Genomic DNA, 25,870 nt, shown 5'->3' with positions numbered 1-25,870 from the left:
TGTTAAACTAGAAAATCCCGCGGAGATTTTGTAGAGCACCATGAGCTGTACATGTGTAAGAAATTTCAAGTCAATCAGAGTCAGGGGGCGAGGGGCGTGGCCTGTCAAACATTGCATTTTTGAATGATGGTTTTCGCATTTGTGGCACCCCCTATGGGTTAACCTCGACAAGCTTCGAGGGCCATGCTACCACATGTCTTCTGCACATATCCTGAAAGGTTCATGATGATAGGACCTATGGTCAATTAGTTATGGCCAATTTGTTATTAAGCCCCGCCCCTGAGTAAACGTTTTAGTCAATGGCGGCCATGTTTTTCAAGCTATCTTACTAATATTTTTCGGAGACGTGCGTCATAGTCCCCCGGGGATTCTTGAGACATTTGGTGTTGATAGAGTAAAACTTGACACAGTTGTTGATAAAACCCAGTTTTTCAGTTTATGCCAATTAGCCGAAAATATTTCCAGGTTGACTTTTATGGTCCAAGAGGCTTTTTTGTAGAGCACCCTAAAATACACCTGTGTGAGAAATTTCAAGTCAATCGGACTTACGGTGTGCGGGGCGTGGCCTCTCAAACTTTCTTCAGTCGGGGCTTAATAACAGCGTCCCCTAGCGGAAATTCAAACAACTGTCCGAGAGGCTATATTGTAGAGCACCATGAGCTGTACAAGTGTAATAAATTTCAAGTCAATCAGAGTCAGGGGGCATTTGTGGCGCCCCCTATGGGTTAATCTCGATAAGCTTCGAGGGACATGCTACCACATGACTTCTGAAGTAATTCCAAAACAAAGTAGTTTAATTCAGCAACAAATTTATTGAAGCTTGCCTTGATAACCACACCTATTTAAGTAAACAATATTTAATCAAAGTCAAATGTGGGAATGTAGGCTAGGCCTATGTAAAGTTAAAATTAGCTCATCATATCAGTAGGCCTATATATAATGAATTTATTTTCCCTCTTCATGCCAACATCCAAATACAGTAGGGTGCAAAAGACCAAAAAGATTGAAGTTAAAGTCAAACAAGTGAACACAGTGAGTGTTTAATTGTAGCCTACATTAAATTACATTGTCTCACACTGACTGCTTCAGAGCATTCGTGCCTGGGAATAATCAGTCTTTTGGCATTTAACTCCTTTTGATTTAGGTGGGAGACATGTCCAAAGACTGGTCTCTTTAAGCCGAGTCCTTGGATTTAAGGAGTCAGTTTTCACCAAAAAGTTCCACATCTTGTCCTATAGGAATACACTCACGTTTCTAAGCTTGGCATTATTTTATGGACAGGCTGCAACGTGATGAGTCTCCCCACCAAAGTGTTGCAATCAAAAGATATTTCAAGTTTGACCTGCGTATTTGTGGTGATTTGAGGTCTATTGTAAAAAAGAAAAATGCATCGGGTGCAGCGGATTGCATTCATATTTTGATAGACTGAGCAAGCATGGTAGGCCTACAGATAGGCTATTATAAACACATGACAATAGGCTTACTAAACGGTCATAGGATGGCATAGGATAGGCTATTTCATATCATGCATTTGGAGACTTATTAGAACATCTCAAAGTCACTGACGCACGCAAAAGTCATGGAAACAACACCAAAGTGGAAAAAGCCTGCAATATACTTCAAACTGTAACACATTCTACTTCACAGATTGCCTGACACTGACACCTGATACACTGCTTAATGAAGAAGCATTTCTGTGCTATGTTTTTAATTAATTCCGTCTTTTTTTTATGAATGGGAGGAAGTTTTATTTTGTTAAGCAACAGATGGGTGAATGGGTATGCGCCTACAATGGCGGAGCAGGTAAAAATCCTTCCCAATGTCTGTTTTGATGGTTTTTATCATGTTTTATCACACTTGTGGATCTGAGATGATGCTAGATAACTTGCTGCTTGAAGACCGCAGTGCATTAATGTGGTGACGTAGGGACGAGTGAGGGGACTGCTAACAGCAGTAACTGACCGGAAGTTAGCTAAAAGAACCATTCCGCAGCACCTTTAAATAAAAAATTCAAACTGAGTAGCAACCATTCATACACATTCATAACATCAAACATATTTAAATAGTTGCCCAACCTACCAAGCTTCTGGCCATTTCATTAATGACATTTTTGCCACAGTACGAGCCACTTTGTAGTGCATGACGTCTTTTAATTACATTGTCCCACACTCAGGGCCATCGCAGGGGGGCAAGGCCCTGCCATGCACACAGTGTCTACGCTTTGATAAAAAAGAAGAAAGGCTGACAGTCTATACAAGGAAAGTGTAGCTAATAGTACTGCTTACAGGTTTTGTGGTTTCACAATAAACCCCAAACACCTCCAGATCAACACTCATCAGTGTGTTCTCTGACAGCTGAGCCGACATGACTGCATGAATACACAGTACATCACTTTTATGTGTGGGTGAATGTGAGGCCAAAGCTGCCATACAAATGCAGGCAATTTACCTCTATTTATCTCTTCCATAATATCACAATCCAGGGTACAGCCGCTGAGCAGGAAGGCACTAATGTGTCAAAGGTGGTGATGGGTGAATTTATAAAGACAGATTGTGCCCCCTGGATATGGTCTGTTCTTAATATTCAAATCTCACAGCATGAACTAATGTCCGAGGAACGGTATATGCTCTTTAGCAATTTGAAAAGAAAATTGTTTGTGTCATTAATCCCCTCAGATATGTATTTGAAGCTGTGAAAGAAAGCCCGAGAACGCAGACCCTGACATTTGCATTGACGTCATCGACTATCTCCGCACGACATCCTCTTCACACTATAACTCTGTGAACACATTGATGTTACTCAGGTAGTAGATAGTTTATCATGGTCAGCGTCCATGTTAGCATAATACTGAAGGTAATGCTATTCATTCTGAAGGTATTGGGTCATAAACCAAAGTATTGGATGACCTGAAATGCTGGCCCGATGAGGGTGCTTGTAAGAAAAATCCTTACAATTCATCACGAGGTACGAGTCATGGCCAGTTATGGGATTGCCAAATGTATATGGATTCATCCTCTTGGAACTACAAAAGCTCATTGTGCCATTCCATTGAGAAAAACTGTGGATATAGGATAAAACAAACCTTTCCTGATAATTAAGAATATGGCTATTTAAGTAATGGCCAAAGTCTATGACTGATCAACCAATCAGTACTTGTGGGCATTTAACACTTTTCTTGTTCATCAGAAATGAAAGCTGAAATGATTACATGTATTTCAAATTAAACCAATGTTAAACTTGTCTTGTCTTGTCTTTACTTCCCATGTGGAAGTGATGCATTGCAGAGAACATAAGGCGGACAGTTTTGATTGACTGTGTTTAAAGTCTGAAATCAAGTGTGGTAAAGTGCCTCGCTGCCGAGCGAGCTGGGAAGAGCCTTGATTCCATGATTGTGGAGAAGTAAATGGTTGTCAAGGTTCAACATGTCATTTGACAAAATAAAACCAAAAATGTAACAACAGATTCTCCATAGCAACACATTTTTATATGAATGAGCAATGATCCCACCAGGATCCTTCTTCATAGACTTTACATCAGTAAGTCTCAACAACATGGCAGTCCAAAGGGACTACAGGTGTGAATGTGACTGCTTGCATGGCATTGTGACCTTTTCTCTATGTCTCTACTTTTCTCTTTAGGCATGCTGGGTTTGGCACAATGATCCGTGATCCTGAGCCACTTGAGACTGAGACTGATTGAACAGGTGCATGATGAAACGTTTTATTTGAAGCTTGTGTAGCATGAAGTAAAATACTTATGAAGGCATGCCATGAAAAGGTACGTCTTCTTTGCGGTTAAATTCTAAGGGAAGGGAAGATGATTCACAAATACAAACTTCATCAGAAAGATCAAACTGGAAAGTTTTTGAATCATACATATTCTGGGCCATAACTTGAATCAGAGATGATTTCATCAATAATAAATTGATCTCATCAGTAAATATCACCCTTAATGGGAAGTTTGAGGCCGAGATTTGTACTAAAGAATTGCAGTCTGGTAAGGTGTAAGCCTAATGGAGATTTGAAATACAGTACGTCAAACACACATCACCAGAGAAAGGGTTTGAGAACCAGTTATTCTCCTTATTTTCCTAAATGGCAACAACATCTTGAAAGTGCTGGTTAAATTCCCTGACGTGAGCAGAGTCTCACATTTCCCCGTTTCAAAAAACATTTGGACACTTGGGAAACTCCAACAGAGTGATGGATTTGGTCTGGTGCTTTTCAAGCGCACCCTAACGGAATAGTTTAACATTTTGAGAAACATGCTTATCTGCTTCAGTGCCGAGATTAACTTAGTTTAGCATCAAGAATTGAAGCAGGGGGAAACAGCTAGCCTGGCTCTGTTGAAAGGAAGAAAAGTCCACCTAACAGCACAACTAGGGGCGTTTTCATACCTAAAAGTAGGGGAGACCGGGGTAAGTAGGCACACTTTTTACTCTAGTGAGAATTGCTCATCACCTAAACATCTTTCAATAGTCATTCCTACATTAAATGGAAGCTTAAGGTGTTGGCTTGAAATGTGAAACCCTCACTTTTTCTAACTTATTGTAATAAAGAAATCTACCATCAAAGACACTCTTAACACATTGTGACAACCAACCCCATCAAGGGGTTGGTTGTCACACACTATGGGGTTGTTTGTCACAATGTTATCTTTATGGGAATAATCTTAAAAAGAAGGCAAGAAAGCAGAACTACATTTGAAAGTTTAATTTCATTGTCAAGCCTACTCAACTAGGATACACACATTCACTATCTGAGTTACAGTGATGGCAAATGTAGGGTCTGCTCACTCTAACTAAGCAGAGATTGTGTGCCCACTGGTTGCACATACAACACTTCTCCCTTACCTCCCCTGAACGGGTGCTGGAGAACGTTTCCATACAAACCAAACACAAACTATCCTCTTAATCTGATGAAGATTCCTCCTCCCGTCTCTTTCTCTTCTGTTTCTTCTTCCCCAGCTGGGGTGGAATGCACTGGGGTGCAGTAGCCTTGGCAACTGGTCTAGTGTGGGATGCACTGGGTCGTTTTGATTTTGTTGCCCTTTTTCTCTTTTGCATGCTAGCTGCCTTTCCTGCTCAATTCTCTCCTTCTCTGGGGTGTCAGTGAGGATACAGCTTTATATTTTCTTTTGTTATTAGGTTCCTTTCCTGGCTGCACCCTTTGAATAACATGTGACAAACAACCCCCCACAAAATGTGACGACCAACCCCAACTGGAATTTATTGCTAGCATCAAGGCCAACAACCATCTGACAACTAATTAGCTTGCTAAAAACAATCTAAACTATAGCTTACCCTTCACAGTTTTTTAGGGTAACAAGTGTTTTGTTATAAACCCATTGTGTAAAAGCCTAGAAGAAAATAACAGTCCTCTCACCTCAAATGCAGCAGTCTAACTCCAAGGAAGACTATGTAGGTGACCTCTGATCCCAGTTGTATATATTTACATACCAAAATTTAACAGACAGCGCCTTCTGGTTCCGAGATATAATGATTGTGACAACCTACCTGTGTGACAAATTACCCCGTTCTCCCCTACACACCAAGGTCCGAACCGAAGTTAATTTTTTAAAATCCACTGTATACAACACAGAGGTTTGGTTTAACATTTTTGCGAGTGCACTAAAACTATCCAAAATATGTTTTTTTCACACTGGACACAAACATAACCATGATTTGGTTCAAACCAGGCCGAGACCACAGGCTGTTTGCTCCGGACCATGGTCCACGGAAGGTTTCAAACCTGTAATTTTGGTCTGGATCAAACGGAAAAGTCATAAAGTCTGGACCAAACAAGGTAGGTGTTAAAGCCCCCTCACGCTTTTGTGTTTATTCACTTTAGATTGTATCTTGTCGTTCAAACCTCGGGATTTGATTAACTTGCAGTCTGCATCATCTCCTCCCCACACTTAATGATTACTGTTTATATCTTGCATATTGCTGGCAGTTAGATTTAAATTGATTTTACCTGAAAAACAAAACAATAATTGGTGTGGTGCTGTGTATTCTACATTATGTGTGTTATTTGAATGAAAACCATAAGGGAATTTTGATTCAATACATTAATTAAACTTGGCTCGGCTGGTAGAACAGAAATTATCAGGGTGCGCTGCAAAAACAGGATTACCTGAACTACCGCGGCTGCTCTTCAGTAAGGCCTTTCATGTTCGATCCCGGGTCTCAGGAGCTTTCATTTAACCTTTATATATACCCGAGAGAATGTACAATGCAAATAGGCTACATAAAATAAACAACAAGCTGATAAAGAGCCAAAACAATTTAAACATATAGACAGCGAGAATGGCTGCAATTATAATGAAATGGGTAAAAGTACAATATAGCCTAAATAAAACAGTTACAGGTAGAGTGCGGAAGATTTAAGATAATATGTCTGAATGTGTTTAAAGATATGAAGGTATTTATTTAAAAAAAATCTGTAAGTTCTTCCAAGAGTGAAGCTAAAATCTGTCTTTCCAAGTTCAGACCGGGCTTGTGGAACATACAGCGCCGGAAAAAATTAAGAGACCAGTTTGGATTTTTCTTAAATCTTAATCATTGCATATACCTTAATGAAAATGCTCTTAATGACAAAAAATGTGTTGGAATTTGGTGGAAATGTTGTCAGTAGTTTATATTATACAAAAATGTGGTAGCTTCCAGGTCAGGGCTTAATATATAAAAATATACCAATGTGAGTCACGTCTTTCTTTAAGAGAGGACCACCCAACTTTTCCATATAAAACAAAATAGTGTGTGTATTTTACTATTAATTACTATTTCAGATAATGGTTATCTGATGATGGTGAAGCAAAGCAAACTTTGTGTTAGTACCAACCGCTCATTCATTTAGGAGTAAACACTGCAGTCTAGTTTCGCTCTCGTGAAATTGTATACACGTTGCTTGGCAACACCCTCGTCCCCCCGTAGCCTATATCACTCTCCCTTTTAGCTTTTCTTCATTGCATTTTCTTTTTTTTCTTTGATGGTTCAGCCCCGTTATCAGTCATTATGACGACAAATAACTGTATCAAACAAGGCTCCCGCTCCCCTTCCCTCACCTGGAGGGATAGGCTTCTCAATTCACGTTGCTGCGCCACACTGAAATCTGCGACCAATACGGATATGTGACCATAGAGCTTGCACGAGCGAACCGAAAATCGGACTAGGTGTGCGACCAGACCAAAAGCAGTAATAAAAACTATTTAAAAACGTCTTTCTTTGCACTGATGGTCTCGTTTGCTGTTAAAGGTAATTTATGATTATCAGAGGAAACATGAGGCTGTTTAAAAGATATTTAAATGTTACTCGTAGCCGCTTTAAAGCAGAGTGAAAAACAGAGTCCAGGAGTTTAAGACATACTATGTGATGCATGCTGGTAAACCACATCACCGTAATCAAGGACAGACATGATAGCTGCTTCAATAATCCCTTTAGATAAACGGAAGGTGGTTTTGTTCCTATAAAAATAAGCAATTTTATTTCGCAGTCAACATACATGTTTTTTTACGTGAATATTAAAAGTGAGTTTATCATCTATCCAGATGCCAAGATACTTTTATTCTGTGACTCTTTCAATTACAAATCCAATTTAAAAAAAATATCTTGAAATTATTCAAATTTGTAGCTCTTGCTCTGGAGAAAAACATATATTTAGTTTTGTCTGTATTAAGACCAAGCCTGAGGTCCACTAGACAGTCCTGCAGAATGTTAAAAGATCACCAAAGGAGCTCTGTAGGTTTTGTGAAGAAAACCTACAGAGCTCTTTTGGTGCACCAAATCAGAAAGATGGGCGTGCCAGTTTTGTAGTAATGAAAAAATGTGTTATTGATATAAATGGTAACACTTTACAATATGGTACACACAATTGTATGTAGTTACTATGTAACGAATAAAAAAATCAACTACATAGTTATGCAGTAACTACTATATGCCAATATAGCAACTACTACATAATTATGCAGTACTTACTAATGCTGTAACAATGTTGTTTACAACCACAGTATTATGGCCTGCCCTAAAACCAGATTGGAACGGGCTCAAAATGGAAGCACTGTCAAGAAATGTTTTTAACTGATTAGTAATAAGTGATTTTAGTAATATTTGCCAAGCATGGGATATTGGATATTATTGAAATTATTTGTGTCACCACCTTGATCAAATCAAATCAAATCAGTTTTATTTGTATAGCTCAAAATCACAAATACATTTGTCTCAGTGGGCTTTACATTTCATACAATATGATACAATATGATAAAATATGACACCCTGCCCTTACACCTGCCCTTCCCAGCTCGGCTGAGAAAAAACTCCCAGTAAAAACCCTTTACCGGGAATAAAAAAAAAAAATTGAAGAAATCTCAGGGAGAGTCGACAGAGTAAGGGATCCCTCTCCCAGGACGGACATACTGCAATAGATGTCATAAGTAGAGAAAATCACAAAGGAATTTGATCATTGACCAGGTGATTACATGGTAATACTAAGTAAAGTGTGAATAGTGTGGATGCAGGAAGACTTCAGATGCTGCCAGAGGATCCACACCGTCTCGTCTCCACCAGGGAAAACTAAGGTTTCCAGCGCCGGGATTACATCCCACGTCTCCAGGTGGCGTCCTTAACCACTGCAACATCTTTCGCGTTGATGGTCCATTCTCAGATGTTACCGGAGGGGGGACCAGATCCACACCGTCTCGTCACGACCAGGGAAACCTGGAAGAGGACATACAGGCAACCATTGAACCAATGAATTTAAAGATTGAACAAGCAAGCGAGTAGAAAGAGTACTATCCTTATGGACGGTGAATCACTAACCCTAAAGTCAAAGACACCAGTGGAAACTATTTTATTTATTTAATTTGATAAGATTAAATTAATTGAAGTTGATTTTGCTGGATTTGTGGGTCCAGTAATGACTTGTGTTAACTATAGAGTGCTATAGATTTCTTGGAATGATCTAGAGGCACCAGAAAGCCAATCAATGTTAAAATCACCAACACAATTACCTCTCCATTTTCATAAGCATTTATGAAGCTATACAGCTGAAGGGGGGCTGTAAAAACCAATTACAACAATACAATAATTTGATGATAACAATAATTCTAGCGCGATGAATGCAAAGCAATTTGGAAGAGAGACTGTATGTACTAATGGTACAGAATAACAGGATTTTACATAGTCAGCCATTACCCCACTCCTTGTGTTTCTGTCTATTCTGAATCCATTTTATTCATTTATTGGCACACTACAGTCATTTATACTCTTCTTTAAGCAGGATTCAGTCAGAACCAAGATATCTGGGTTTACCTGAGACACTAAAATGTTAAACACATAACATCGGCTTTGCTTCACTGACTGACAATCCCCACAGTTTCTGAATTTATTCTCGTCACTTCCACCACTGCCTCCAGTTCAGGCCTTTTGGAGATATAAGAGGATGTTTGGCTGCAGTGAAATATGCAATGTTACAGCCATTACATTATTACAGTATTTAAATAAAACAAGAGATGAGATAAAACACGAATAAGCTGTTGCAAAACATCACTCAAATGCTTTACTTCAGCGGATGTACCTGCTTCCCTTTTATACAACGTTTTACTTCTACTACATCTCAGAGGGAATAATTGTTAATTTAAAGGAAAACCATGTATCTCCAAACCTGTTGATTTTGTATTTGTTTCTGAAGAAGTTGTTTTACTTATATATTCACTGATAAACTAGACAATTTTCTTCAGGGACAGTACAAACATATGATGATATTTTAGAAAATTATCCAATGCTATAGATTAAACTACCAAACAGTTTACTAGGGAGTGTAAACTGAGCTCATCCTTCAACATCTAAGGCATTGAAATGAAACACACTTATTACAATTGGACTAAGCCATAACAAAGGAAGCTTGCTGATGTTTGAACTGAATTTAAGGCCAAACATATTTATTGAGAGGAACATAGAGCTGATGTCTCTGTAGAGAAGCAGGGCTGCAGATTAAAAGTCTTACCTGAACATAATGTGATAGGGCTGGGAGGTGGGCTAATGATTTTTTTAGCTGGACATCACCGCTATATTTTTAATTTATAAATTACATTTATACTGCAGCCCACGTAATTGTCTGCCAGTTTATTCAGCAAGAGGGTGATTGAAGTAGTGAGTTGTGAATGCAAGTCCAGTCCTGTTTTCACAGTAAGGGAAGAAAGAGGGGCTTCGGTGGGATAAGAAAGCAGGCAGCCATGGCTGTCCATGGGAAGCTGTTAAAACTAGTAGACAGGGAAGTCATTAATAATAAATAATAATAATAATGGATTGGATTTATATAGCGCTTTTCAAGGCACTCAAAGACGCTTTACAGGGTTCCAGGTTCCATTCATTCACACACAGTCATACTGGTAAACTACCATAGTAGCCACAGCTGCCCTGGGGCAGACTGACGGAAGCGTGGCTGCCATTCAGCGCCTACGGCCCTTCCGACCACCACCTCAAACATACAGCAGTCATACACACGAGGCGGGGTGAAGTGTCTTGCCCATGACACAGGTGGCAGAGCGGGGATCGAACCGCCAACCCTTGGATCATTGGCCAACCCGCTTAACCACCTGAGCCACGGTTGCCCCAAGAATTCACAGCCTTGGAGCTGAGGCTTTGCTGTTCATCCTGCTGGCTCTTTTTCTTCATCTAGGCTTTCTGAGTTCAAAATGATGAAGATGAAATGTCAAAACTGCACAGAGAGTCATATCAGAATAACATATTTATATTTGTGTGTGTCTATCTCTGTATCTTTTATCAGTATTATATAAGCATATTCAGAGGAGGCACAGCTCCCTGCACTTAGTGAAATAACATAAAGCACCAAAATTGACCTTTGAAATAAAAGTTATGCAAGCTTTTTTTCAAACCTTCAACTGCATCTCACAGTCTTCATTATCTCCATGACAACTTTTTTCAACAGCTATCTGCGTTTGAAGACTGTAAGTGGTGTGGAAAGCTCTGATATAGTACCTCCTATATACTCAGTGCTATTTTTTCAGTAACGAGTAATCTAACGCGTTACTATCTCCAAACCAGTAATCAGATTAAAGTTACTCATCAAAGTCACTGTGCGTTACTTTTTCTGTCATTTTCCTTAGTAAAACATTTTACATAACTGCACAAATGACTGCGATTGCGATATAATGTAAATAAATATGCGCGCATGTGTCTCTAAACGCTCCAACTGCTCCAACCGCTCCTCTCGTCTTTTTGGTAGCGCCCCTCGTCTCTGACATGCAGTGTGTGTGTGCGCCTGTGTGTGTGTGTGTGTGTGCCTGTGTATTTAGGATTCGGGTACGGTGACGTTGAAGAGATAGTGTTTAAAACTTGGAAACTTATAGTCACGTGGCGACCGGTGGCCGCACACACCCAGTCTATCAACACATGAGACATCGCAGAGAAAAGTCAAATTAATGCATGAGAGTGAAGGGCACGTTAAGTTTAAAGACACTGCTACTGTCTTTGCACTTTGGAGGAATGCATTTATTTTCATGGGGGGGAAAAGGTTTTTTTTTATTACATTTTTTAAACCATAATTTTTTATTATTTTGAAAACAGCTACTAGCCTACAAGCTTTATTTTATATATTTTCAATGATTCTTAATGTGTACATGTTTTAAACTGAGATATATGGGTTTCAAAACCTGTAAAGTAACGTTTAAAGTAACTTGTAATCTAACTTAGTTACTTTTAACATCAAGTAATCAGTAAAGTAACTAAGTTACTATTTTAAGGAGTAACGAGTAATCAGTATGTTGTTGTCCCACAATGATTTATTTTCCACCTTCCCTCCCAAAAGTTTTATCTATCAAAAGTTTTCATTTGACTTTAAGCAAGAAACTGGATAGGTGTGTTACCCAAAATTCCAGACTATTCCTTTAAATCAGCCACTTCCGTCATGTGGTGATTGACAGGGTGAAGCGATTAAAAGATGGATACATTTATATGGAGAAACTATCTTTTTTTTTATACAGCTCAATAACAAAAGTAAGAATTTGCCTCAGGGGGTTTAACAATCTGTGGATAAAACTTTGGATGGTGACTTTTCTGTTAAACACATTTAGAACACTTCAATTAAGACTGCAAAACCCAGAGAACAGCAAAGACTGCTGTGAACATTAGGACATTTAAGCAGTCCCTTCTCCATAGCTATCATACTGAATGGAATTGCAGGCTATGGCTTGAATAAAAAAAAATCTCTTATGTGGAGTGTGATTGCATGTTCACAGAATGACAGGGAATCAGCATAAGTGAGTAATTGGCGAGAAGAAGGAACCATTCACATAAATGCCCTGGCTATTTTAACGCAAAGAAGCGCGTCATGTAGTGTGTCTTGTTGTGTCGTCAAAGTGTCTGCACCTGTACATGGAGAAACCAAAGGATGCAATCAAGTTAACTAAAGGATCATTTGTAGTGAACGGATGTTTTGGCAGAGATTCAACAGCTTCCTGATTAAATGTTAAATCATTCATCAGAGTAAATAATTACATAAATATACCTCATCATTGCCTTTTTAAACACATGTTGCATGGTGGTTGTCCTCACACCGAGGGCATTCTTGCCTCTCGGATGTAAAAATATTTCATTTTGGGGCCCTTATGATGTAGCAGTTGAAGTCATTAAGTCCCCATCAGCTTGTTGGAGTGTTTAAAAAAAAATCATCTTCCAGCTCATTGTTTTGGTTTTAAGATCCACAGCTTTTCACATTAACTCAATGTCATTGTAAATGAAGGTCACCCCTCAATGATTTCTCGAGTACAAATATAGGTTCAATTAATGAATAAAACAGATAAAAGCAGATGGCTGTTTATAGCTAAAAAGCTCTTCTCGAATCAGTGCACACTGCATGCTCATCAATGGCTGGTGACCAACATACAGGTGAAACTCGAAAAATTTGAATATCGTGCAAAAGTTCATTTATTTCAGTAATTCAACTTTATAGGTGAAAATAATATCTTATACAGACTCATTACATGCAAAGTGAGATATGTGAAGCCTTTAACTTTTATAATTGTGATTATTATGGCTTACAGTTTATAAAAACCCCAAATTCAAAATCTCAGAAAATTAGAATATTACATAAAATCAATAAAAAAAGGGTTTTAAATACAGAAATGTCGGCCCTCTAGAAAGTATAATCATGCATGTGTACTAAGTACTTGGTTTGGGCCCCTTTTGCATGAATTATTGCCTAAATGTAGCGTGGCATGGATGCTATCAGCCTGTGGCACTGCTGAGGTGTTATGGAAGCCCAGGTTGCTTTGATGTGGCCTTCAGCTCATCTGTATTGTTGGGTCTGGTGTGTATCATCTTCCTCTTGACAATAGTCCATAGTTTCTCTATGGAGTTCAGGTCAGGAGAGTTGTCTGGCCATTCATGCACAGTAATACCATGGTCATTTCTGTATTTAAAATCCTTTTTTTATTGATTTTATGTAATATTCTAATTTTCTGAGATTTTTAATTTGGGGTTTTCATAAACTGTAAGCCATAATAATCACAATTATAACTAATAAAGGCTTGAAATATCTCACTTTGAATGTAATGAGTCTATAATATATTATCTGTGTGTACAGAACACCCGATTCAAAAATGGAAGACTTTATAGAATACATGGGAGAATTACTTTCAAAGGCAAATCAAAAGAAGATATTCATCTGTGGGGATACAAACATTGATTTACTTTAAAAAAAAACTCATTCACTGACCGAAGAATTTGTAAATACACTGCATGTTATGGGCCTGCAGCCGAGGTCAGCAGACAGACTGACTGTTTTGAATACTTTTGCAGATGTGTTTAGACTACCAGAGAAGAAATGGACAAGGCCATATCACTATCTGCATTGTCACAGGCAGAGAGGAAAATGGAAAGCATGTCTGGTGTACACTGTCAATGAATAAGGAGACCTAAAATTGTCTGTGTATTGGAATGCATCTTCTTAAAAAATATATTTTTTAACTGTATCAGTAGCTGTGTATCTGTGTATCTGAATCTTATGGCAGTGGGGGCGGGACCTGATAAGCCTTTGGCTTCTCCTGCCACCCTTCGGACGATAACACAAAGTAATATGTGTGAATATGCAAAGAGAAAATTGTGTATTGTGTGTAATTGTCCGGAATAATAATAATAAAGAAATTATAAAAAAAATTATTTTATTTAAATGTTTTATTTCTCATTTGCTTTTCTAATGTGCATTCTATACTTGATGTATTTTAATCTTGCCCCTGTAAAGCACTTTGAATGGCCTTGTGTCTGAATTTGTCATGATCCTGCCTGGGCCTCTTTGCCCCTGGGTTGTGTTTGCCCTTTGCCGTGTCTTTTGTCTGGTTGTGATTGCAGGGTTGGAGTCAGGTGTGCTGGAGTCAGGGACCAGCGTTCACAGCTGCCACCTATCACTAATCAACCGCTCTTCATATACCCGGCCCGACCTTCCAGACACTGCCAGAACGTAGTCTCAGTTTCCCACACTCTCCCGGCCTGACTCCACCGCCGGCTCCAACCTGCACCTGCAAGCACTTCCTCCCAGACCCCTCTGCCCGCCTGCTCTCGCTCAATCCCCTGGACTTTCTCTGTTGCTCTCCCCCAGGTTTCTGTCTTCCTTTCTGTATAGGGAAATTACTGTTTTTTTCTTGTATCTATTTTAGAACTGTGACATATTATGGCTTTGTTAGATTTCATTGTTGAGTCCATTCCACAAGGTCACCCCACAAACTGAAATGTGCATGCTCTTAAGAGTAGTTCGTACAAGAGGTTGTTTGAATGTAAATCATCCTCTTAGATGATATCCCCCCTCTCTATCTGAAAACAATTTCGTAGGTTATCTGGTGAATGATTTTGTTTTACTTTGAACATAAATTGTGCAGTTTTAAATTTAACAATGTCCATTAATTTCAATGACTGGGATTTAAAAAACAGATGATCGTAAGATTTATCATTCCAATTGCTGTTTTTTGCAAATCTTCTGCAAGGTGCTCTTGTTAGTTGGTAAGCTTAATGTGGAGTCAGTGATTGGCCCAAAAAAGTCTTTATAGGAACGATTATTGTTATCATCATAATTATACATAATTTGGGGGGCGCTCGTGGTGTAGTGGTTAGAGTGCCCGCCCATAGAGGCTCAGTCCTCAGAAGCAGCAGACCACGGGTTAGAATCCAGCCTGTGGTTGTTCTCTGCATGTCATTCCCCTCTGAGCCACGTTTAATCTCTGTCTAATAAAAATGCAAAAAATAATCTTCAAAGAAATGTACATTTTATCTTGATCACTACTTCTGAAAGATGTCCTCACTCTAAAGTTCTAAATCCAGTGTTGGTGTTCATAAAGACAAACAGTAGCACACTCACCCGGGAACACCTAAGGCAGAGCTGTTTTTTCAGAGCACCTGCACACTCTCTCTAGAACAATTGAAGCAGCTGACACCACTCTACCCTGCTGAAGAAGAACAATAGGTGCTTTCGATAAGAATCACAGCTTATCTGTTGTGTTCTCATTACAACATGTCCTGATCTCCAACTATTTATATACATTCACATTCACATATGGCACGGAGGGAAGAAAAATTTAATTGTAGATATTCTCCACTGTAGTCGAAATTAAAATGTATTCTCTTCTGCATAACCACAGGTTAGCCAACTGCAGTTTGGCTCTCTGCTCTGGATTCTGTATTATACTAGAAAAGTCAATAGGCACAACTCAAACTAATCAGAAAATTATCTCTCTATATCTTAAACTTAAATTTGCGTTTTTGCAAAAAAAAGTATCGACCAGTCAGTCACCATAGGTATACAGACAAGTGCACTGACTAAAAGACTGTTACTTTGGTAAAACGGGGCACTACCAGTTAACTGGAACTGCTTGAACATGAAGCACAAAATCCCCTTAATGTCATGTTTAGGGTTTAGCTTCAATTGACGAAAAACTTCCTCAACAATTGGTTACTATGTACTAGAAATTAACTGACAAATAAATAATTACCCCACATTTGTATTATAGGCAAATTAGAATGTGTGATACCATAACAGTCAAATTAAAACCTACAACTCTGTGCTTTTTCAGTTGCTGATATTCCTTAATAGCACAGCAGGCGCTTCATGAAGATGTGACTTTGCCATTAACTCCATGAGAGCAAATAGACTGCATGTATGTGCCCCTCGCTGAACAGCTTCCCTTTTACTTGCACTGAATATTAGAAGCTGGCAGAAACAGCTGCTTGGTATTAAAGCATTATTAGCGGCAGTATTCAAGCATTGGGATTAACTTGAAGATTAATTTTAATTTCACACACCATGTCTCTGAGGTTAAGTTACTTACATATCAATGAAATACTGGATAACTTTTGCCTTTGCTCTTGACATGTTTTCATGGCTGCATTAACCCATGGCTAGATATAACTGATTAGTGATGGTAATTGCTAATCAAATGGCTGTTCATTCTGCACACGTATACACCCTTGAATGGCAATAGCAGTGAAGTGAACATTGAACATCGGATGGAACAATGTAACATGTTGTGCTGTGATTTAAATGCAAATGTTATCCAAGCAGGACAGACAATGAGCTCTGAAAATCAGCTTTATGCAGAGACAACCCGTGACTGAGTGTCCTTGTTGGATTTCTTATAAATAGTACATATCAATGTGCCTGTGGCGACACACAAAAGAGTAAGCACATGTCTTCACTGCCAAGCAGAACATTGTGTACACTTTCACAGGGAAATACACTATTATCCCAAACTATGGTAAGAACCATACCTCTGTTGACATCAACATGTTTCAATAAGCTTTTGTGAGTCAGTCAGTCAGCATCCAGGAGATACATGTCATAGCAACCTGTTTAGTTGGGCTTCTTTTGAAACAAGCACACTCCAGACCACAAGATTATTTACCCCTCGCAAAGATGCTCTTTGTCCTCTCTGTCATATATATATGGAATTCTTTACCAAGTTCCCAGTACAAGCATACCCTGTAGTGGCCCTCAATTAAAGCTAGAACTGTTGGCCAATTAATCAATTGGGTCTTTTGGGGTGTTTGGACAAACAAAACACAAGAAATTGGAAGATGTCACTCTTAACTTAACTTTTTAAATGCCTTATGGGCCAAACAATTAACAAAGGAAATAATATTAATACTCATATTAATCATATATTAGTATATTAATCGATAGTGAAGTTAGTTTAATTGCAACCCAATCCTAAATAGGAAATGAAGGCCTCTTCAAAACACCATCAAGTGTAACAAAATACTGTATTGTTGCAATGAATCTTGAAACTGTATTGGGAATAATTTTTTTACCAGAGATATCTCTCTTAGGCAGGAAAGCTACTTTTTGTTTAAAGTACATATAGGGGAGAGTGGCCTAAGTTGTGCCACTTTTTACTCAAAGTGACTTTAAAGTGAGGCCTTGACAGTAAAGTATCCAACTCAAATATGTACATATATTTCAGGGTGTTGTGCATCCCTGGCAATAAAAACTTTGGATCTGGAATAAACTGTTGAAGAAATATAGCTTTAGGAAAAAAAGTTGTGCCGTTGGAGAGAATACCATGGGGTAAATTGTGCCATTGATATATATCTCATAAACTTTAATGCAAGACAAATCCATTTGACAATCACTTATTTAAGGTGTATTTAAAGTAAATAAAGTAAATATTTGACAAAGATTGAAGGAACATTTTCTTAAACAAGGCCTAGCAGATCTAGGTGGTTTTACCTGCAAAGCTCACAATGACAATGACATCTTTCTGGCCATCTGAACTCTCATCAGTGGTGTCGTTAAGTGGAATGGAGATGTCACTCTCTTCTGAGCTACTGTAACACTGAGCTACTGCTACAATCACTTTCTTTTGGTGACCAGCGTATACAGCCATGCCAATGGCACAACTCTCAGAAATGTACTTTGCACTAGCTGCTCCGCCCTTGTAGAACCAACTGCCACCTGGCATATGCGACTCCACCTCCATTTCTGCCTTTAAATCAAAGCTCAAAACCCATCTGTACACCCTGGTTTTTCCTCCCCATTAACTATCTTACCTCTACACTACTATCTTTGTTTATATGTGGATGTATGGGCTTTGTCTTTTATTTTGGTTATCGTTATTTTACCTTCATTGTTTACCTACGGGATGCACAATGTACAGCACTTTGGACAGTGCAAACTGTTCTAAATGTGCTTTTATACATACATTTTACTTACTTACTTACTTATAACTCACCCCAGGCCCTCTGGCAGAAATCACCCCAACCCCAGAATTTTGGATGATAAGCATGATGCAGCAGTTTAGGGCTGACTTCGTGCTAACTATATAGACACAAAGTGTAGCATACTAAAGCACTAAAACATGTGTCAAATGTTTTCAAACGTGTCTATAATTGTTCAGACACAATAATCAAAAAACCTTGATCATGGAAATTTTACTTTGTAAGGCAAAAAACAGTTTTTTGAGTTTAAATGTGCTTATATCTTATTCCATGTTTCCCCCTTTTTTACAGGATGAGTTAAATGGATGGCTCTTTTTAAATATGTGGTCACATTTCCAATTTCTTCTATGGTTTTCTAGAAACAAGGGGTGGCATTCAGTGAACAAAATAATAGCAAAACCATCAAATATTAGAGGAATTTTACACATTTTACAGTACCATGCAAGGTAAGTTGCAAGCAGTAACTTTTACTCACATAAAGTTGTATGAAACACCCTAAATACATTTGCATAAACATCAATTGAAAATATAAAATTGACCTTATCCTACTTTTACAAGAATGAGGAATGCAGACGTACTATTGACAACATGCTGTTTACAACATACGTACATATATCTGGAATTCAATAACTATACAATAATTAACACATTTATAATTATTTCTGAAAAAAACAGCCCATGACTGGCAGAGGGCATTGCACTGTCCACTGCACCCCTTTTTGCATCCACTGCAGAAGAGTTCACAACAGGCCTGTATCGATCCTGGTAGTGCGGCCCAGTGAAGTTCCCATCCACTTGTGGCCTTCCACTTCCACTCCCAGTCACCTGGTGATGGGAGTTCAGGGGCTGCAACCATCATCTGTCCCATGCATTTACCAGCTTGGTAGGCACTGGCAGCCCTCTTTCTGTTTTGAATCAGTGCTGCTTGTGGGGAGGGGGGCTTAATTGTTGTACCTTTCTGGTTGAGAGCTGATTGCGTGCCTGATTGACTTATTCCTGGCTGCTAGTGCAGTCATACAGCAATAACATAAATCACTCTAGGGGCTCCATCCAGATGTCTATGGAGCCAAGACAAAGAAGGGTCTCTTGATGTCATCAAAGCTCCTCCATGTATCCCACCCTGCCTTTAGTTCCTGCCACCAAAAGATGACGGTCTCACAACCAGTAAATGCTTTGAACACTGGTCAGGCTACACATCGATCTGGACCTAGTGCTCTCACCATCTCATGAGCTTCTAAATACTGACGACTCTTCCCAGCTCCAAAGGAAACACAGAACTAATTTATTTTAAGGGATTTGGCTGCTTTCACTGCCAGTAGTGGCACATCCGTCTCAACTGTGTGTATTGACACCTTGGTATACCCTTCCTTCACATCATCTCCTAGGTGCAGTGGGGTGTTTTTCAGTGTTGAGGGCTGTCACACTATTTGCCAGGAAGGAGAACAGTTCAGTGCAACACTTTGGCCAGTTTTCAATAATGGCACTGGATGGCTCATCTTGTTTTCTAACTCCCTTCCCTCTCTTGCTGTGTGTTCTGGCCTTAATACTTTTAGGGAAATGAGAGAACACTTTCTGTGCATAATCAAAAAAATTCTTAGCGGCACCAGGCCACATCTAGTGGACTGGTGTGAGGAGAATAAACTCAAGCTAAATGTCTAATGTCTAAAGACCAAGGAGCTAATAGTGGACTTCAGCAGGAAACAGCAGAGGGGCTTCCAACCTCTCAGCTTAAATGGAGCCCTGGTGAAGAGGGTGGAGAGCTTCAAATACCTCGGTGTTCACATCACACAGGACCTGTCATGGTCCTGTCACACCAACACCGTTGTGAAGAAAGCCCGTCAGCGTCTCTACTATCTACAAAGACTTTAAACTCCCACTCAGTGTCCTCAGGAACTTCTACACCTGCACCATAGAGAGCATCCTGAGCGGGAGTATCACCACCTGGATGGGGAGCGCCACCTAGCAGGATCAGTTGGCTCTAAGGAGGGTGGTCCGCTCAGCTGAGAGAACCATCAGGACCAGCCTCCCCAATCTGCAGGACATTCACATCAAAACATGCAGAAAAAGAGCCAACAAGATCTAGTGATTTCAACCACCCCAACAAAAGTCTGTTTACCCTGCTGCCTTCAGGGAGACGCTACCGTTGAAAAACTTAGAGGATGAGGAGGAGTTTCTTTCCCCAGGCCCTGATGTTAAACCAGACTGTCAATTAGCCCACTACCCAGTGACCACCTTATCATTATTTTAATCTTGCACTTTATACCGTGGAATTACAGCCGAACTGGTACATAGGAATTTCACTACGCATTGCCCGATGCAATTGTGTTTGTGAAAAATAAATAAAACTAACTAAACTAACTCATAGCATGTTAATGAGAGCAGACCCACCATCAAGTGCATACAGCATCAGTGCATGTTTGGATTGCTCAGGGTGCCAGCTGTCAGTCTCCTTTCTCTTCTCAGGTGAGACCTAAAACTCTCTAACCACACGTGCCATCTCCGGGCCAGACACCATCCAGCATTGCCGCAGGTTTCCCCTTTCAGGCCTACAATACCACCGGCACATTTCACAGAGGCATATTCTGCTTGTGGACCTAGTCAATGGCATTGGCTGAGAAGCTGCATGTCATCTTTTTCGCAGCAAAGTTTCCTTTCAGAAAACTTCCCATGAACATCGGGATGAGTATCTTTCAGTGAAATCATGTCAAGCAAGTGGACTGGTATCCATCTGGCAGTGTGGTTGTGTCCCACAGCAATTAACTAAGGCGCAATCTTGGTCAGGGCCTCAATATTGAGTAGGAAGTTGGCCTCTCTTATTGATCAAACATAGTTCATTAACTATTTCCAGCTGCAAGGTGATGGACCAGAAGTTAATGGGGACATCACACGGCTCTTTCAGTGCACTTGTCTAGGGATGTATGATGGTTCCCTCCTCCAGGTCATTGATGTACTCAGTGTATTTCTTCTGCAGGAGAAGATATAGGAGGCTGGCTGTGAGCTGCATGTCAGGTACGTGTCACTTTTGAGGCTTTCAGAAAGGGATCTATTGTCCCAGAAGTAACAACTCCAGCTTGTACATGTGCTCCTGTAGTAGTTTCCAGCATGTTTTGATCCTTGAAAATGTAGGATTAGCCACCATAACCAAGATCCTAGGTGGTCTAGAACCTAAGCTGCATGTAAAATAACAACTGTCGGTGGCTATTTTTAAAATGGCCTCCACTGGTGCCATAGGATAAAATGGTGATGGCTTTTTGGCCAAAAATCTTCCTTAGGGCATGCTCTGACAGTGTGCCAGAGCTCATGTTTGTATCATCAACGCACAATTTTTTCACATATCTGCTGGAGTACTGTAGTAGGCATATGTCCTTTGGAATTTTGAGAGTAGCCTAAATTTCTATTGAGGTTCTGAGCCTGTTGATCGCCAACTAGTAGTGAAATCATCACAGATCCATTGATTATGGTTGGATTTTTATGATTTTCTCTGTGGAGTGAGTCTACTGTTTGGTGAAAAGAATGACATATTGACTGATGTCATAAATTGGGGGAATAGTTGATTGCCAAAGAAGTATAGAGGAAAATATTGGAAAAAAGTGAGAAAACGCCTAATTTCTTTGCATTAAATTGATGCAAAATCAAGCAGAAATGTGTTTAAAGAGTTATTCTTTCAGTGGATCTTGTCACCACATGTGTTCTGTGCATCTGGAATGCATTTATTGACAGCTTACCCAACCCACTGAGGATTTGAGGACATTTTTCATTTTCCAAAAATGTTTATCAAAAAATGAAGGATACATACACTAACATAGCCACAATTTTTTTTCGCAATATTTCCGGCAGAGCAGACCCTCCAATTATTGTTTCTAAGGATCAAAGTTAACAGACAAAACACAAATAAAAAGTATAACAGACCATGTCAGGTGACTCAGGTCCAATCCATTTTTGAGACTTTGGCCCCCCGACTATATGTCCTCAAAGTTTTTTTTCAAATTACACTGGTTCAAATCTCCAAGGATACACTTGGGTGCCTACTTGGGAGTGTAGTTTATGCATGTTGAATATAACACTACTGTGTAAAAGAACTTTCGAAATTTGCGAGGCAGATAAAAGGGGCAGAGAGAAATAGTGAATAATCCCACCAGAGCCGGCCCAAGCCTTCAGGGGGCCCTAAGGGAAATATGATTAGGGGGCCCCTCTCCAATGTTAGCGCTGCTGAAATTATAGATCTTTATGAAATATTATTCACACACCCAGTGTTTTCCGCTAGTGCCTCCACTGTGCAGCTGTGCGAAAATATTAGACAGCCGAGATTCAGACCCTCCTAGGGGGGTCCGGGGGTATGCCCCCCCGGGAGATTTATTTAACCTTTTTAAAGTGAAATGCATGAATCTGGTGCACTTTGAGAGGAAAATTAAGAGGCTAAATCTGAGAAATTTAGTGTGAACAAATAATTTGGAGACACTGGGTCAGATGAATTAGAAGCTATTGAAGAAGGACACATGGATTTTATAAAATATAAAATAAAATATTAGGGAGGGTCCTCTGGGTTGGGCTTGGAGTTCTTTTTCTTTTACGGGACATATTTCTCTGTAATATAGTGAATGCATTTAAATGCAGTGAGAGGAACGAAGCAGAAGAACTCTATTGTCCAGTTATCTTTTTTTCCACAGACGAGGCTGAAATAGCCTATAGACCATACACAGTGCATGGGAAACTGAGGGCAGCCCCATTTCCAATTGTTTTTAAATAAACTCAATACACACTGTGCATGAATTTTAACGTGACATGATCAGATAATTTCGGATTACCTCACAGATTTTTAGGCTATTAATTATCTAGACCAAAACATTTTATTCCTTTTTTTGTATGATAACTCACATTTGTATAATATGATGTTAATATCAAACACACAAACTAAAAAAAAAAGAAAAAAAAAAAGTTTTATTTTTTTTATTTTTTTTTGAGGGGGCCCCCCTGGCGGTCGGGGGCCCTAAGCGACCGCTTAGTTCGCTTATGCCTCGGGCCGGCTCTGAATCCCACATCTGTGGTACGTATCTGCTTCTTCTGTCTGGTCTGTGATACTATCACTGTATTAATCTACTAGACTGTTTTTTTTCTAGTATCTGCCTGCTTGTCATTTAACTGGGATCTGTACCTAACACCAGTCAGAGTAGTTTTTCTGATAATGTAGCCTAATTACTGCCTCGAGCTTCTGCCTGCCCACTTCCACAAAGCTCCAACTTTTATTTCAGAGCGATGAGCACCGGTTTTAGGCAGCTGCTTACTGTGGGTTTTAACCTCAAGGACGAAAAACATGTTATGAAATGTTTTGATATCTCAAAAAGCCTTGTGCATTCAACTGTGGAACATTAGGTTTAGAACTTATCTATTTTTGTTACCCCAGTCATTGAAAAATAAACTATGAATCGCTTCACTCCAACCATTCCTTGTGTAAACCTGGCTGAAGTGCCTCTTGGAATGAAGAAAATAAGAACAATGTCACACATCAGGACAGCTCAATGTGTAATACAGGTGAAACTCATATTATTAGAATATCATGGAAAAGCAATTTTTTTAAATCTAATTTAATTCAAAAAGTGAAAGTTATATATATTCTAGATATGTAGTGATATATTTCAGGCATTTTTTTGTTAAAATGTACAGGATTCAGGCTTACAGCTCATGAAAACTAGAAATCGAGCATCTCAAAATATTAGAATATTCCATAAGGCCAATCAAAACAAATATTTATAATACAGAAATGTCGGTCTTTTCATAAGTATTTTCATTCATCTACTATAAACTTGGTCTGGGTTCTTATCTTGCATGAATTATTGCATTAATGTGGCATGGCATGGATGCTATCAGTCTGTGGCACTGCTGAGGTGTTATGAAGCCCAGGTTGCTTTTATAGTGGCCTTCAGCTCCTCTGTATTGTTGGGTCTGGTGTGTATCATCTGCCTCTTGACAATAGCACATAAATTCTCTATGAAGTTTAGGTCAGGAGAGTTGTCTGGCCATTCAAGTACAGCAATACCATGGTCAGTCAACCAGTTACTAGTGGTTTCTAGCACTGTGGACAGGTGTCAAGTATTGCCAGAAAAGGAAATTGTCATCTCCATAAAGCTTGTCAACAGACGGAAGCATGAAGTGCTCTAAAATCTTCTGGTAGATGGCTGTGGTGACTTTGGACTTGATAACACAGTGGACCAACAGCAGCAGATGACATGATACCTCAAATCATCACTGATCCAAACAAAATGTTGCGTTTCATTTTGAAATCAAGGTCCCACAGTCTAGAGGAAGAGTGGAGAGGCACAACATCCAAGTTGCTTGATGACAACTGTCAAGTTACAACAGTCAGTGATGATTTGAGGCACCATGTCATCTGCTGGTGTTGGTCCACTGTGTTATCAAGTCAAAGTCAACACAGCCATCCATCAGGAGATTTTAGAGCACTTCATGCTTGCCTCTGTTGATTAGCTCTATGAAGATGCTGATTTCCTTTTTCCAGCAAGACTTGACACCTGTCCACAGTGCCAAAACCACTAGTAACTGGTTCACTGACCATGGTATTATTGTCCTTGATTGGCCAGACAACTCTCCTGAGCTGAAACCCATAGATAATCTATGGAGTATTGTCAAGAGGCAGATGATACACACCAGACCCAACAATACAGACGAGCTGAAGGCCACTATCAAAGCAACCTGGGCTTCCATAACACCTCAGCAGTGCCACAAGCTGATAGCATCCATGCGACGCCGTATTGAGGCAGGAATTCACGCAAAAGGGGCCAAAACCTAGTACTGAGTACTTATGCATGCTTATACTTTCTAGAGGGCCGACATTTCTGTATTGAAAATCCTTTTTTTATTGATTTCATGTAATATTAAAATTTTATGAGATTTTGAATTTGGGGTTTTCATAAGCTGTAAACCATAATCATCAAAATTACAACAAATAAAGGCTTGAAATATCTCACTTCGCATGCAATGAGTCTATATAATATATTAGTTTCACCTTTTAAGTTGAATAACTGAAATAAATGAACTTTTGCATGATATTCAAATTTTTTGAGTTTCACCTGTACAATGGCTGGACGTGAATACAAAGAATGTACTACTGTATTTGAACAAATAAATGACTTTCCCACTTTGTATTGAAAACATCTATTTGTTAAAAAACAAGACTAGGTGAATTTACTGTGCAATAGTGAAGTAGATGCATTCTTATGCTGTGTCAAAATATTTTAAATAGAAGGTTGCTGAAAAGTGTTCAGTGCATCTGCTTTGTCTACAAGCTTAAGACAGTTTATTTCATACATGTCTCTCTCTTTTTCTTTCAAAGGTTTTTTTATTAAATGTTAATAACAACAAAATTGTAGCACAGCGAGTACAAATGTCTCTCTCTTTTTGTCACTGTGAGACTGCAGTGTATGTGAGAGAGCTGCAGACAGACACACTGCCCGCTGTTGCACAGCAACGTAACTCATAAATACAGCTTTTAATCAAACACTGTTTCTTAAAGTACCAGTACAAATACAACTTGAATTACAATGTTTTTTAACAGCCGGGTGTTGTGCTACCTCTCTAGTATCAGTAGGTTACATCGTGCAACACTAGTGCAGCATTTAATATTCAGGCAATTGAAATTAA

General features: G+C 39.3%; 1 protein-coding gene across 1 annotated transcript in view; it reads left to right on the top strand.

The window, feature by feature from the left end:
• The window catches only part of LOC307252304 (uncharacterized protein), a gene marked incomplete at its 3' end in the record, with an annotated part of 40,094 nt that extends 19,914 nt beyond the window's left edge, over positions 1-20,180 (top strand). The window contains exons 10-11 of the mRNA XM_080029941.1: positions 19,886-20,019; positions 20,108-20,180. Of these exons, the coding sequence (XP_079886067.1) occupies positions 19,886-20,019; positions 20,108-20,180 (207 nt within the window). The remainder of the gene's footprint in view (positions 1-19,885; positions 20,020-20,107) is intronic.
• Positions 20,181-25,870: the final 5,690 nt, after the last annotated feature.

This window comes from Ammodytes marinus (genome assembly GCF_949987685.1).
Source record: "Ammodytes marinus genome assembly, chromosome: 6".
NCBI lineage: Eukaryota > Metazoa > Chordata > Actinopteri > Uranoscopiformes > Ammodytidae > Ammodytes > Ammodytes marinus.
This window is presented reverse-complemented; position numbering and strand designations above follow the sequence as displayed.